This window comes from Desmodus rotundus, chromosome 6, assembly GCF_022682495.2.
Source record: "Desmodus rotundus isolate HL8 chromosome 6, HLdesRot8A.1, whole genome shotgun sequence".
In the NCBI taxonomy this organism is placed as follows: Eukaryota; Metazoa; Chordata; class Mammalia; order Chiroptera; family Phyllostomidae; genus Desmodus; species Desmodus rotundus.
In genome coordinates, this window is record NC_071392.1 from 142,713,290 (window position 1) to 142,725,942 (window position 12,653).

The 12,653-nt window shown below is 53.8% G+C and overlaps 1 protein-coding gene across 1 annotated transcript in view; it reads left to right on the forward strand.

The window, feature by feature from the left end:
- Positions 1–12,653, forward strand: part of GALNT10 (polypeptide N-acetylgalactosaminyltransferase 10) — a 184,960-nt gene that overhangs the window by 166,055 nt on the left and 6,252 nt on the right. Inside the window, exon 8 of the mRNA XM_024576959.4 lies at positions 9,249–9,356. Within this exon, the coding sequence (XP_024432727.2) occupies positions 9,249–9,356 (108 nt within the window). The remainder of the gene's footprint in view (positions 1–9,248; positions 9,357–12,653) is intronic.

A 12,653-nucleotide genomic window follows, 5' to 3' on the forward strand; every position in this document is an offset into this window, starting at 1 on the left:
AAATTCTGGTCAACCTGATTTAAGCAAAAACTCAGAACTGATTGGCCCACACAACTGAAGTTCCAGGATAGACCTCCAGGCCCAGCTGGGTCCAGAAACTAAGTCATCTCAGTCAGTCTCTGTCTCTCTCAGCCCCTTGGCTCTGCTTTCATGTGGGATGGCTTCCTGCTCAGGCAGGCCTTCTCTCTGTGGAAATACTCAGCAGCCCATTGGAGAGTTTTTTCCCTCCCATCGTTCCTATACAACTTCCCACGTTGTGTCTCACTGGCCTGCTTGTTCCTTGCCTATCCCTGAGCAGTATTCTCATTGGTCAGCTGCAGTCACATGTCCATCCTGGAACCAGGAAGATGGACAAGGGCTGGCTCCACAGAGGAAAGTCCAGTCACTGTACGCAGAAGGGGGAAAGGATATGGAGCAAGGCAAACCATAGATGTCCACCTCCCCCAGCCAAATAGGACTGCTCACAAACCACAGGCTTATCTTTGGAGGCATGCACTGTCCACTGTTTCTGAAATGCCTTTCCTTCCGCACTCATCCTTCTGGGCTCAGCGCAGATCCATGGCCTCTGCTCAGCCTTAGCTGTGCCGATTAGAGCCAGACCAACCTCACTCTCAGCATGGCTTCAGATGCCTCGTGCTGACAGGACCCAAGGGTTGGCCATCTTCCCCACTGGACTCTGAAGTCCCTAGAGGCAGGGAGTGGGTCTTGTCCCATCTTTATACCCCAGTGTCTCACCCATAATAGGTGTCTTAAATAACTAACTATTAGTGGAATTCATTCCTATCTGATAGAACTTCCCTCCCCCTGCTCTTCCCAGACTTACATCACCATGCTAGGAAAGGGACTCGGTGAGAAGGCAGGACACTGGCTCCTCATCTCTGCTCTCCATCTCCCTGGGGACCCTGGACCAATTGCCTGACCTCTCAGACCCTCACATCCCAGATGGTGCTGATATTTTTTCTCCCTTCCCCATGAAACACAATTATATAAGATGCCACGGGGAGAGTGTTTTGACTTACACAGGTATGAGCATAACGTGCATTAGAGGTGGCAGCAGCAGGGAGCAGAATGGGGACTACCCAGTGTCTCCTGGAGGCCAGGTTAGAAGAGCTTCCACTCCGACATCTGGAAGAGAGGAAGTATCCCAGGACACATGGCCGAGCTGGCGTGAGAAAGATGTGCGCTGTGGGGTGATCTAAATGGATGTCTCTCTTGTTACTAGCAGTTGGGCAAAATCCGTTACACTTCACAGCAAGCACATTCTTTCACCCAAAATTCCATGCCCAGGAGTTTATCTGAGAGACAGCGCATAGATGAGCAAAGATTCGGATAGGAGCTATTTATTGAAGCATTATTTACAACAGGGGAAGACAGCAGATGACCCAAATGTCCATCCTTGGGGGACACATAACGTAGAGCACCTGCCAGCTATGGAATGGTATGAAGACAGCGGCTTATGATGGTTCCACTTTAACTCAAGGATAGTGCAAGAGCAATAAGCATTCAGTAGGAACTGTATTTCAGGTTTTTGCAATTTGAACTTTTCTCAGGCCGGTGATGAGCTGTACAATACCCTCCCGTGATGCTGCGTGGGGGGCAGCCACAGCTCCCCATTAGCCATGCACGTGATCATGAGGGTAACGCCCAGTACTCTGCATGTGTTCACTGTGTTAGGTGACTGTGCCCAAGGGCAGGCGAATGTCAGTGTCCTGGGCGTGTTTACGGTAGGCCAGGCCGAGCTATGGCGTGTGGCATACCAGCTTCTGTAGCACTGAACACGTTCGTCATAAGAATGTATCACTTCTATAATCAAAAAAAGTTGTTTTTGTTTTTTAACTAAGCAGAAGGGAAAAATGCAGGTCTTTCGGCTCTCTGGGCTCATCCCCTCTCCATGTATATCCCAACACTTTGGGCCATTGGCAAGTTCAGGGCTGAGATTCCCCAGAGGGCAGGCCTACGGAGAAGGGAGTCCTGGGAGAGACTGAACCCTGTGGGGGCACCCCTGCGGGTGGGCTCTGGGAGGCAGAGGTGTGGGCCAGTGCCCTTGGGAGATGGGGATGGTCTGAGGGTCCCGTGGGGCAGGCTTGTGAGAGCAAGGTAGTGATGGAAAGCCACATGAGGGGACAAGGGAGACCCATCCTATCCGAGTAAACTTAGAGGCCTCGCGGGGAGTGGGGTTTGTATTGTTTGACACGGATAGTCTTACCAAAAGCCAAACAAGTCCCAGGCTGTCTGGGCAGATTTAAAAAAACAGAAGCTCTCAGGTTTTTTTCTTCATAAAACTCACTGCACCCTCAGGAGGACAACCTGAAAATCAAGGGTGTGAAAGAAGGTTGGGTGTACCCCAGAACCTGGTAAAGTGAGACCTGATGCCCTGAGAGGTCAGGTGACTAGGCCAGGGTCCCTCAGCTAGAGGGGGCAGAGCCAGAGCTGAATCCCAGATGTCCTAACTCTGAGGCCGTGCTCACCTGGTGGGAGGGTGGAGAAAAGGCAGCCCAGCCCAGAGGTCACTGCTGCAAGTAGGACCTGGAAGTCAGGACCAGCCCCGAGGGCTGCTGAATTGCCACACATGGGGAGAAATGACCTCCAAAGGCCAGCTCGAGGGGCAGAGGGCAATCTGGGGCCTTTGTCCAAGCACCTGCACAGCCGGGCCTTCCCCTCCCTTTCACTGCTTCTCCCAGCCCCCTGGGCCTCGCGCCAGCTGCAGCGTTGCTGCCGGGAACCTGGTGTGCCCCCTTATCTGGGTTATCGGAGGATGCCGGGAACATCTCTGCTGCAGGCCGCGTTTTCCTCTCTGCCACATGTGCCCAGACTTTCCGAGAGCCATCTGCCGGGAACAGGGAAGGCAATCTGCTCATGACTCTCAACAAGCCATTTGAAATTCCAGGGCTGTCTCTGCGGGAGCCTGCCTCTCCCACCATTCCTCTGGGAAGGGGGCGCCAAGGCGGAGGGTTGCCCCTGCCACGGCACGCCCTAACTAGCACACACCTGTCTCTCCGTGCCTCCATCTTTCATCACTAAAGATGACGATAATAACTTCTTCGGGGATTTGTCGTGAGAACTAAACAGGAGAAAACGTGTATTTGGCCTGGAGCCAGGCAGAGAGGAGGCGCTCAGTAAGTGGGAGCTGCCCTCGTCGGAGCCCTCCTGTTAGGAGGCACAGCATGGGGTGCTGTGCCTGTGCTTCATAACCAGGTCGTCTGTGACCTTAGGAGAGAGGCCAGCTCTCTGTACTCCTTCATCTGTGAAAGGGGCGTGGAATAGCCCTTAGTTCACAGTGTGGGTGTGAGCACACTAGACTGCGTTGAAACCTTAGCTCGGGGCCTGGCACACCATAAACGATCACTGAGTGGCAGCTGCCCGTGTAGGCGGTGTGGTTGATGTGCTCGGGCTGCGGGTTGCAGGAAGTGGGTGGAAAGAGCTTTGAGGCTGGCCAGACCGAGGCCAAAGGCCTTGGTGCCAGGCCTAGCTCTGGAACAAACTCTGGGGGAGAGCTGGGACAACTCACCTGCCCTTTCTGCTGACCCTTCCTCTCCTCATCTACAAGGGCACTAATAACCACAAGCTCTTAGGGGTGCCGAGAGATACAGTGTGACCCGGCAGGCACCAGTTCTCAAAGTGTGGCCCCCAGATCAGCCGTATCAATGTCACCTGGGAACCTGTTAGAAACACGCGTTCTCAGGCCCCACCGCAGACCGGCACAGCCTGACACTCTAGGGGTGGGGCCCAGTGATCTTCGTTTCAACCAGCTCTGCAGAGGTTCTGATGCTCGCCCAAGGTTGGAAATCATGGCTGCAATGAATAGGTGGGGCCCTGCACAGAGAGGGGGCTCAGTTTGGGTGTTGAAGGGCAGAGAAAACAGGAGGGTGGTCAGCAGATTGGCCAGCAGGTCCCAATACCTTCACCCAGCTTTCAAGACTCTGTATCATGGGGTCATTGGTCCACACTTGGCAGGCCATGTTTATTCCACTTCTTCCAGCAGGGTCTAGAGCAAGGCTGGCCAATGACTAGGCCATGTGTGAGTGAGTGAGTGAGTGAGTGGGTGAATGAATGGACTACATCATTCATGCAAAGAAAAGCACAAGTGCCCGGCAAAGTAGGAGAGTGAATGGCTGCAGCCAGTTTGCGGCAGCAGCCACACATGGAGTCCAGGCGTGTGGAGAGTGTCGGTGGTGACCAGAACAGGTGGCCGGGGACCTTGATTGTGAGCCAGGGGTGACTCTTAGTTCTGCAGGCAGTACAAGGGCTGACAGGAGTCCTTGTGGAATACCCTGATAGGGTTAGGACCAAGCTTTGGAAAGATTGAACCAGGGCAGTGCAGTCTCCCTGGCGATGCAGTCTCCCTAGCAACCTCCAACATGCCTAGGTCTGGAGACCCAACCCCGATCCCACCCCGGGCTCTGCTATTTGTGAGCTCAGGAACCGCTGGGACCGCACTTCCCCTCACTGGGCCTCTGGGTCCCTGGTTCCAACGCCATTCCTTCTGCCCTGAAGGGAAGGGTGTGGCGTGCACCCAGTGCCCCCACCAGTAGTGACAGCCGTTGTGAGCCCAGGCGCATTGCTCCCAGTTCTCTGTGCTCCAGAATTACCTCCTTTCAGCCTCATCACAGCCCTAGGAGGTGGGCACAGCAATTCATCCTGTCGTACAGATGAGGAAACTGAGGCTTTCAGACTCACAAAAACTGCTTAGGAGCTTGGCTTAGACCTCAATTCGGTCAAACTCTGGAACCGATCCCCAGCGGCTACCCTGTGTTCCTCCTAGGCAAACAGATAATGCAGGCTAATCAGTGGCGATTATTGTCGTGTTATTTCCCCAAAGTGCAACTGAATAGAGTTTGAACTCCATAGGGGTCCTCAGCCAAGATGCCAACAGCAGAAGACCGGGCTGGCTGCCGTCTCATTCCTGGTGGGTTTCCAGGCAGCCGCTCCCTGATGGAGAGAGGTTCCTCCCCCACCCCAGCCTGTTCACACTTTCCTCCCCTGGACCGGCCCTCCTCCGCTCCCTCTCTCTCCGGGCCCCATTGTGTCTTCCTGATGCACATCACCACTCCTCTCTTTCCTCCTCGGTTTAGGAGATAAGAGCAAGTAATTGTCTTTTATAGACACTGTAATGAAGCCTGTCATCACACAAAAGAAGTTTGCTAATAAAATAAATCAAAGCAGCAATGAAAATGAATAGGGAGCAAGCTTTTACAATTAGATTTGTACTTGTCTAGTGGCATGGCGCTTCCAGGGAGAGACTGCTCCTGGGGGAGGCACCAGTGCCCCGCTGGCAGGCCGTGTGGAAACTCCTCAGGGTGGACCGGCAAGGCTGCTGGAGCAGGCCAGGGAGGGCGGGGTTGCATGGGGGGTGCAGAACTCTGACAGCAGAGAGGGACTGCAGAAATGTCATCTCAGTGGCCTGTGTTTGTGTCCATCAAATAAGATGGGGCCCAACCAAACGTGATTCTGGCTGAGGCCAGCACTGCGACCCCCCTTCTCTACCACCAGTGGGACTCTTGTGCCAGCGTGTTACCTGGGGCGGACCCTGGCCCCCAAGGGTGCCCAGTGACTCTGCCCTCCTCCCGTCTTGGCCCTGTCATTCTCCTGGCTGGTTGCAGAGTCTGCCACCAACTCCATTAGAAAAACCACTTCCCCTCTCTGAGCCTCAGTTTCTCCATTTGGGAAATTGGGCCATAGGAGAAAAATGATGGTGCCGGGTCAAAGGGCAAGCGCCAGGTGAGGAGAGGGAGGCTCCCCAGCTGAATGCTTGCATGATGCCCCAGGGCTGCACGAGGTAGTGTTGGGACTGGAGAATGGTGTGTGCTCGTCACCCCCGTGCTGTGGTCTTTGTAGGTCTTGAGTGGCTGCTGCCTCAGCTGTGAAGGAAGTGGGGGAGGGCCCTGAAGGTACACAGGTAGGTGACCTGGAATCCAGGACCAGCTCTGACCAGCTCCCCAGCCCAGGGGGAATCAGGACACTGTTCTTTGCCTCCAGCTCTCATCCTGTCCTTGGAAGGAGAGCCCCCCCACCCCACCCCCAGGCCTGAGATCCTGCCTGTAACCAACGACCACCTTGGGGGCGTTGACTGCCAAGATGCCTTCTGGGTGGCAGAGGGAGTTCTGAAGGGCTGGGTGTGCCTCGCACTGGGCCCCTCCCAGGCTGCTCAGGTGCTCCCAAAGGACTCAGAGGTTGGCAACGGCTTTAGCTGAACAGGTGTGTCTGTCCCTTTAAAAGCAGTTCCCATTCTGAGTCGTCCATCAGTGCATCCTGTCCAGAGCAGAACAGGGCAGCCAGGACTCCTCAGGGCTCCAGACATCCCTCCCAGCAGATCAAGGTCACCCTAGTCCCTCGGGAACCTTCAGGCTGATGGCAGCATGGTCAGCGCCAACGAAACCTGAGGTCACAGCAGAGAAGAGGGTTTGGAAATTGATCATGTGTCTGCATTACGGAAGGTTCTCTGCCAGGCAGAGCTGGAGACGCAGCCGTGTTAGCTAATGTGAGTTTAATATGGAGCTGCGAGAGTGGGCCGCCAGCCTAGCCAACTGACTAGGAGACGTTCAAAAATAGAGCAGGGTAAGGTGTCCCCCACCTGCTCAGCGTGCTCTACCTCCCAGAAGACAGGGGCAGCCCAGCAGCGTCCTGGGCAATATCCATCAGACAAAAGCATCACTTCCACATCAATCACTTTGTATAAAAGAAGAGTTATTGTTATGGGATCCTGGCGCCTGATCAATATCTCCTGCTTTGAAAATAAACTTCTTGGCTTGGCCTTGACATTAATCTACCATCAGGAACCCATTATCTCAAGACCAATGTTCTGTTCTATTGACTTACTTGATTTTTTTTTCTCCCCCAAGATCAGAATAGAATTGCATTTCTCCAAGGCAGCACTTTCACTAATTGCAGCCCCACACACCCAGATCCCCTTGCAGAAAGCCCGGGACAGAGGGCATCTAGGGTGGGATGGGGAGAGTGGCTGGCAGGGCGTCACAGGGGACTGAGAACCCTCAGGTGCATGAGGTAGAAAGAGTGGCCCCTTCATGAGCCCCTCACTTAATTGAGACAGTAACCAAATCCCCAGGCCCCATCGAGTGGTTCAAGCTGGAAAGGCTCTTGTGCACAGAATGGGCATTGAGGGTGTCCCCACTCCTACCCCTCACTCCACAAATGAGAACCTAGGTAACAGGATGGAACATAATGTCCCGAACCCAGCTGTGTCCCACCGTCGCCACTGCCAGGACTGCCTCGCACCGGCAGGAGCCTCCAGGCCTTCCCTCCCCGAAGCCTGCCGCCTGCTGACTGTCCCCGGCACAGGCAGGCAGTCACTTTGGTGAAACCAAAATTGAGTGATGTCATCTCCCTCACTGAGGACTTTCAGCGAAGACTCGCTGTTCGGCCCTGAACGACCCTTGTGATTGTCGCCACTCACCTCTCTGGCCTCCTCTCCCATCACTTCTCCCTCTGCTCCAGGCCTCTGGCTTGCTTTGTTCAGGGATCATGCCAGGGCGCTACCTCAGGGCCTTTGCACCTGCTCTTCTCTCCACCTGCTCTCTCGCCCCTCAGACTGTTAATGTTACTTCTACTTCTCATCATGTAAGACTTGCCCCAGCCATTCCCGGCTGGAGGGGGCTTTCCCTGACAGGTGTGGGTGGCAGCAGCCCACACACCCCCACAGTGAGCCTATCCTGGGACCTCATTGTGGTACCTTGAGGCACATGTCACCATCTGAAACTGTCCCCCTAAACATAGCATCTTAAAACAGTTGTTATCGGAAAGTCTGTGTGGGTCAGGGGTTTGAGGGTGGCTTAGCAGGATGCATCTGCCTGGGTCTGTCTTGAAGTCGAGTTCACGTGTCAGCCGGGGCTGCAGTCACCTGACAACTTGGCCGGGGCTGGGGCCTCAGCTTCTAAGCTGGCTCATTCACGTGGCTGGCTTGTTAGCCAGAGGTCTCAGCTCCCCCTGACCTGGACATCTCCATAGGGCTGCTTGCATGCCCCAAAACAATGATTCCCTGGGAGTAAGGTGGGAGCCCTGTCATTTATGCAGTATCCTGTTGGTTGCCCGGGTCAGTCCTCAGGTGACCCATTTGGGAGGGAAGGAGTGAGGGTGCAGACACCAGGAGGCGAGGACCCCGGGGAGGCCATGCATCACACCCCCTCTGTGAGAGCGGGAGGCCTTGGCCGACTTCTTCGCCGCTCTGTGTGCTAGGCCCAGTGTTTGGCACATAGCAGACACTCCATAAACATGTCAAATGTGTGCGTGAACCGCTGCGGCACGGAACACCGCTGTGTCTGTGTGCCATGCCTTGTGCTAAGCACTTTCCACGCAGTATCTCTTTCCCCAGGCCCACCTCCCTGAATCCTTTGCAGGTGAGGGAACTGAGCCTCAGAGGAATTAGCACCTTGATCAAAGTCGCAAAACGCAGAAGTGGCTGGGGCGGGATTTGAACTCAGAACTGTCGAGGAGGGTCTGTGCAGCCCGGGCCCCTGAGTGGGTGTGAGCCAGCGTTGATTGTACAGTGCTTATTAAGGACTCTCAGATGCTGTCAGACCAGCATGCAGTCAAACTCAGGAGCTCTTCGTAAGGCCAAATGTGGAGGGAGACTCAAGGAGAAGCATCGGGTCCCCTGCAGGGTCCCCAGCAGCCACGGCTTGGCGAGCCAGACTGCAGAGAAGTCACTGCTCAGGAGGACCCAGCAAGATACACGCAGATGCAGGAGGAGCCTCCAGAGTCTGACGCCACACTCAGGAAACAGCCCATGTGCTGCCCAACCCCTAATACCAGTGGCAGATCTCACGAAGCAATCACCTGGTCTTCCCCACAGAGGTCCCGATTCCCCGAGAGTTAGCACAGCACGCAGCATCCACAGCAGTCTAGGCCTCGGGCTCTGGAGTCGGCTACAGCTGAGTGGGAGTTCTGGCTCCCCCACTTACTAGCCCTGTGGCCTTAGACAAGCTTCTGAGCTGCTCTGAGTCTCAGGTTCTTCATCTGTAAAACAGCACTGTGTCCCCCTCCTTCATGGGCGTGCTGACGCGGCTAAACTGCAGTTGCGCACGGGAAACTCACGGCACAGAACCTGGCACCCAGCGAGCACCTGATGCCGTCGCTGTCAGCACTGCTGCCGGCACCACTGTGCTTTCCTCCGCCCCTCATTCTGTGAACAGGTTTTTACCAGACAATCCAAGCTGGTGCTTTTGATGAATGCACCGAGGAGGGGATGATGAACTGGACACAGAAATGTCACCTCTCTCCCTTCTTCCCTTCAGGTGTGGATGTGTGGGGGCCGCATGGAGGATATCCCCTGCTCCAGGGTGGGCCATATCTACAGGAAGTATGTGCCCTACAAGGTCCCTGCTGGAGTCAGCCTGGCCAGGGTAAGCTGGTGGCTTCCCCTGGGGGGGGGGGGAGGGTTGTCACCCAGAACCCCAGGCCAAATGACTCCTAGGTGTACCCCCCCCAACCATCCAGGTGAACCCAGGGTAAAAGAACATAAAGCCCTGTTTGCCTGTGTATTACCTGTGGGAGCCTGTGTTTCTGCCTCTGTTGAAAGGAAGCTGATTTTTCCCAGCTCTTAGCTTTGCCAGGAGATCTGAGGAGATGGCACCACTTTCCTGAGTGTGACAGACAAGATGATTTGAGCTGGTAGACATAGGAACGTTTTTATTTACATGTGATTAAATTTCGTGGATTAGAAATTAACGTGGGTTAGTGTAGCAAACTTGTGACTTCACAGACATCATTAATTAGGATAAAGCTAAAGCAGGTGGGAAGTTTGACCAAGGTGATTTAAAGGAACGTGTTACATAAATATTAATGCAGGTTGAGTGGTGTGTTTGGGAAAGCCTGAGACAAGGTACTTAAAAGTTCCCGGCACAGGGGCAGTTAATAAACGTCAATGTCTTTCCGTTCCCCTCACCCCTCCCCACTTTTATTGCCAACAATTCTGTGTCAAACTGTTTCATGCCTTCAAATGGTTTGTATTCATCATTGCTTGAATTAAATTGGCTGCTGGCTACAAATGGCAATCTGTTGGCCAGAGGTTTGTTTTTTTGTTTTTTGGGGGGTTGAGGGGGAGGTTGCATAAGTGATATTTCACTGAACTTTAATAAATTTTAAAATATTAAGTGTTTCGAGAAGAAAAAATCAAGGTGACCACTAAAGAAAACCGAAGAGAAGAGAGTGTCCCCAGAGGGTAGAAGAGGGTCACAGGGAGGTTTGGTCACCCACACAGCTTTGCTCACAGGGAACACCCCACCCCAGGCCTCCAGCACCCCGACAGAGCCCCCCTTGTAAGCCTGTTGGCGTCTGCCTCCTCGGCCCAGGCTGCTGCCCACCCCTCCTTTATCGCCTGACAGTGGACGACTTGCAGGAGTATAGCCCCTGGGTCCTGGAAGAGCCCCCCTATCCTGCGATTTACAAGAAGACAGAGACACGAGAGGCAGTGGGTCTCCCGCTCCTTCCGAGGACGAGGACGAGGAGGAGCTTTTTCGGGAGGCGGCTTGCAGCGGGGCTCTGGAGCTGGCTGGAAGGAAAAGAGGGCCGGCAGTGCCCTCTAGTGGCTTAGGGCTGCAGCAACAGCCGCACCGGCTATCTGCGCTTTGGACAGCTCCAGCCGACCCGGGGGTGGGTTCCAGATTCAGCCGGAGAGGCAGAAACGGCGATTCATCTGAAATACCATTTGCAGTCTCAGAGGTGTCAAGCAGGAAAGCAGGGCAAAGTGGCTCAGTAAGCCAAGACCAGCTTCCAGCTATGAGGGACGTGGGACCATGGGGGCACCTCTGAGGCCTGAAGAGAACCATTCCCAAAACGTCCCCTCCCTCTCCAGAGCTGTCATTTACAAGATCGGCCTGGCAAAGAGGCACCGCCTCCTGTTCATGGAACCATAGATGGATTCAGGGGGTAACAGCTAACTGTAGTAGCACACAGAAACTTCTGTGAGCTAGCAAACATCTTACGTACTTACCTCACTCAATCCTCGCTCGCTTTTAATCCCCATTTTAGAGATGAGCAAAGCGAAGCTTAGAGACAGGAAGTACAGAGAGTCCGAATTTAAACCCACTGAGGTCTGCTGGTGCCTGGGACGGAGCAGTTGTCCCTTAAATAGTGACTGCTGGTCTGAGTACCAGTATCCATGTTGGCGTCAACATTAGCAAGCCTGGGACGTTTGTTCCCGTGTCTCATCTGATTTCTGTGTTCACCTCTCTTGTCTACATTGACTCGGTCTCCTGTGCCTTGGAACCAGCTGCCAGTCCGAGGGGCGCCCCGCGCAAGTTTGCAGGACCACGGAGCCACCAGATGGACGCTCCCCAGCATCCAATCTTCGTGTCTTGCCTGCCCTCCGTAGTTGCAGATCAGACTTTAAATGTTTGCTCCGTCCTGAACAGCCAGTTCCTTCTAGAGCATTATCTCTGGGAACATCGTTTTGGTAGATTTAAGGAAAGGGAATGGTCTCAAAGCCTGGAGAGGGCCCCGTAAAGAGGGCAGCTGAGGCCTTACTGAAACCTTGCCGACTGCAGAAGGAGAAGCCGCCAGACGGCAGTGAAGTAGCGACGCGGGAAGGAGGAGCTGCCCCCCAGCGTGCCTGCCCCCAAAACAAGCAGCCAGTGGTCACTGTTTCGATCAGTGTGCTGAAATCCTTACCTCTGCCTCTGGGAAAGGCGTCTTAGGGAAGGCAGTAGCAGCAACCCACTCAAACCTGGCAAAACAAAACGGGAGACTCACTCCAAGAATCGGGCAAGTCTCTGTAATCCACACACAAGAAGAGCAGTTCTGGGACCCAGAACTGGAAAAGTATTTGGAGGAATGAGAGGACTGCACAGCCCCCTGAAATCCCAGGCTCCTCTTCATGACTCTCCCAAGGGGAGAAGTAGTAGAAATAAACGTAAAGTCCTTTACGTTGCTCCAGACAGCTGACTGCAAAAGTTCACGATCCGGGAGAAATGGCTTATTAAGTCATAACTAGAAAATGGAATATTCATTAAAGTAGCCATATAAATATCAACTAAGATTTAAAATACTGTGCGATTTGATCCTTTGAGAATAGCACTGGAGAGTTTGGGCACCTCTCCTTGGTCAGACTGGCCACCTTTGCGGGTGGCATGAGCAGATCAGACAGCAAGCCAAAGGACCTGGGCAGGCGGCCTGGGAAAGGCCGTTCAGGCTCATTAGGCCTGCAGCCTCCTCTGGGCACCATTTTAATTTAAACCCAGCCTTTGTCGTGCAGGGGCCTGTTGGGGATAACACTGTTCTTGAACTATTTTCTAACCCACTGTTGACCTCTTCAGCACTGAGGAAGAAGGAAGTGGTGGCAAGGAAGTCCCTTAGTTTCCTGATCCCAAACTCAGAGCCAACACGATTGAGGAGTTGGTGAATTTTGTCACTGGTACCAGGGCCTCCCTCCTGTTGGCTTCCTTCCTCACTCAGGAGTCACCAAACTGTTTTTGTGTAGCCCGTGAGCTAAGAAGATTATTTTGTGACGCATAAAAGTCAAATTCTCTTTTTTTTTATTTTTTTTAATTGATTTGAGAGAGAAAGAGAGAGATTTGTTGTTCCACTTATTAATGCATTCATTGGTTCTCTCTTGTATGTGCCCTGACTGGGGATCGAACTCGCAGCCTTGGTGTATCAGGACAATGCTCTAACCAACTAAGCTGGCCAGCCAGGGCATGAAA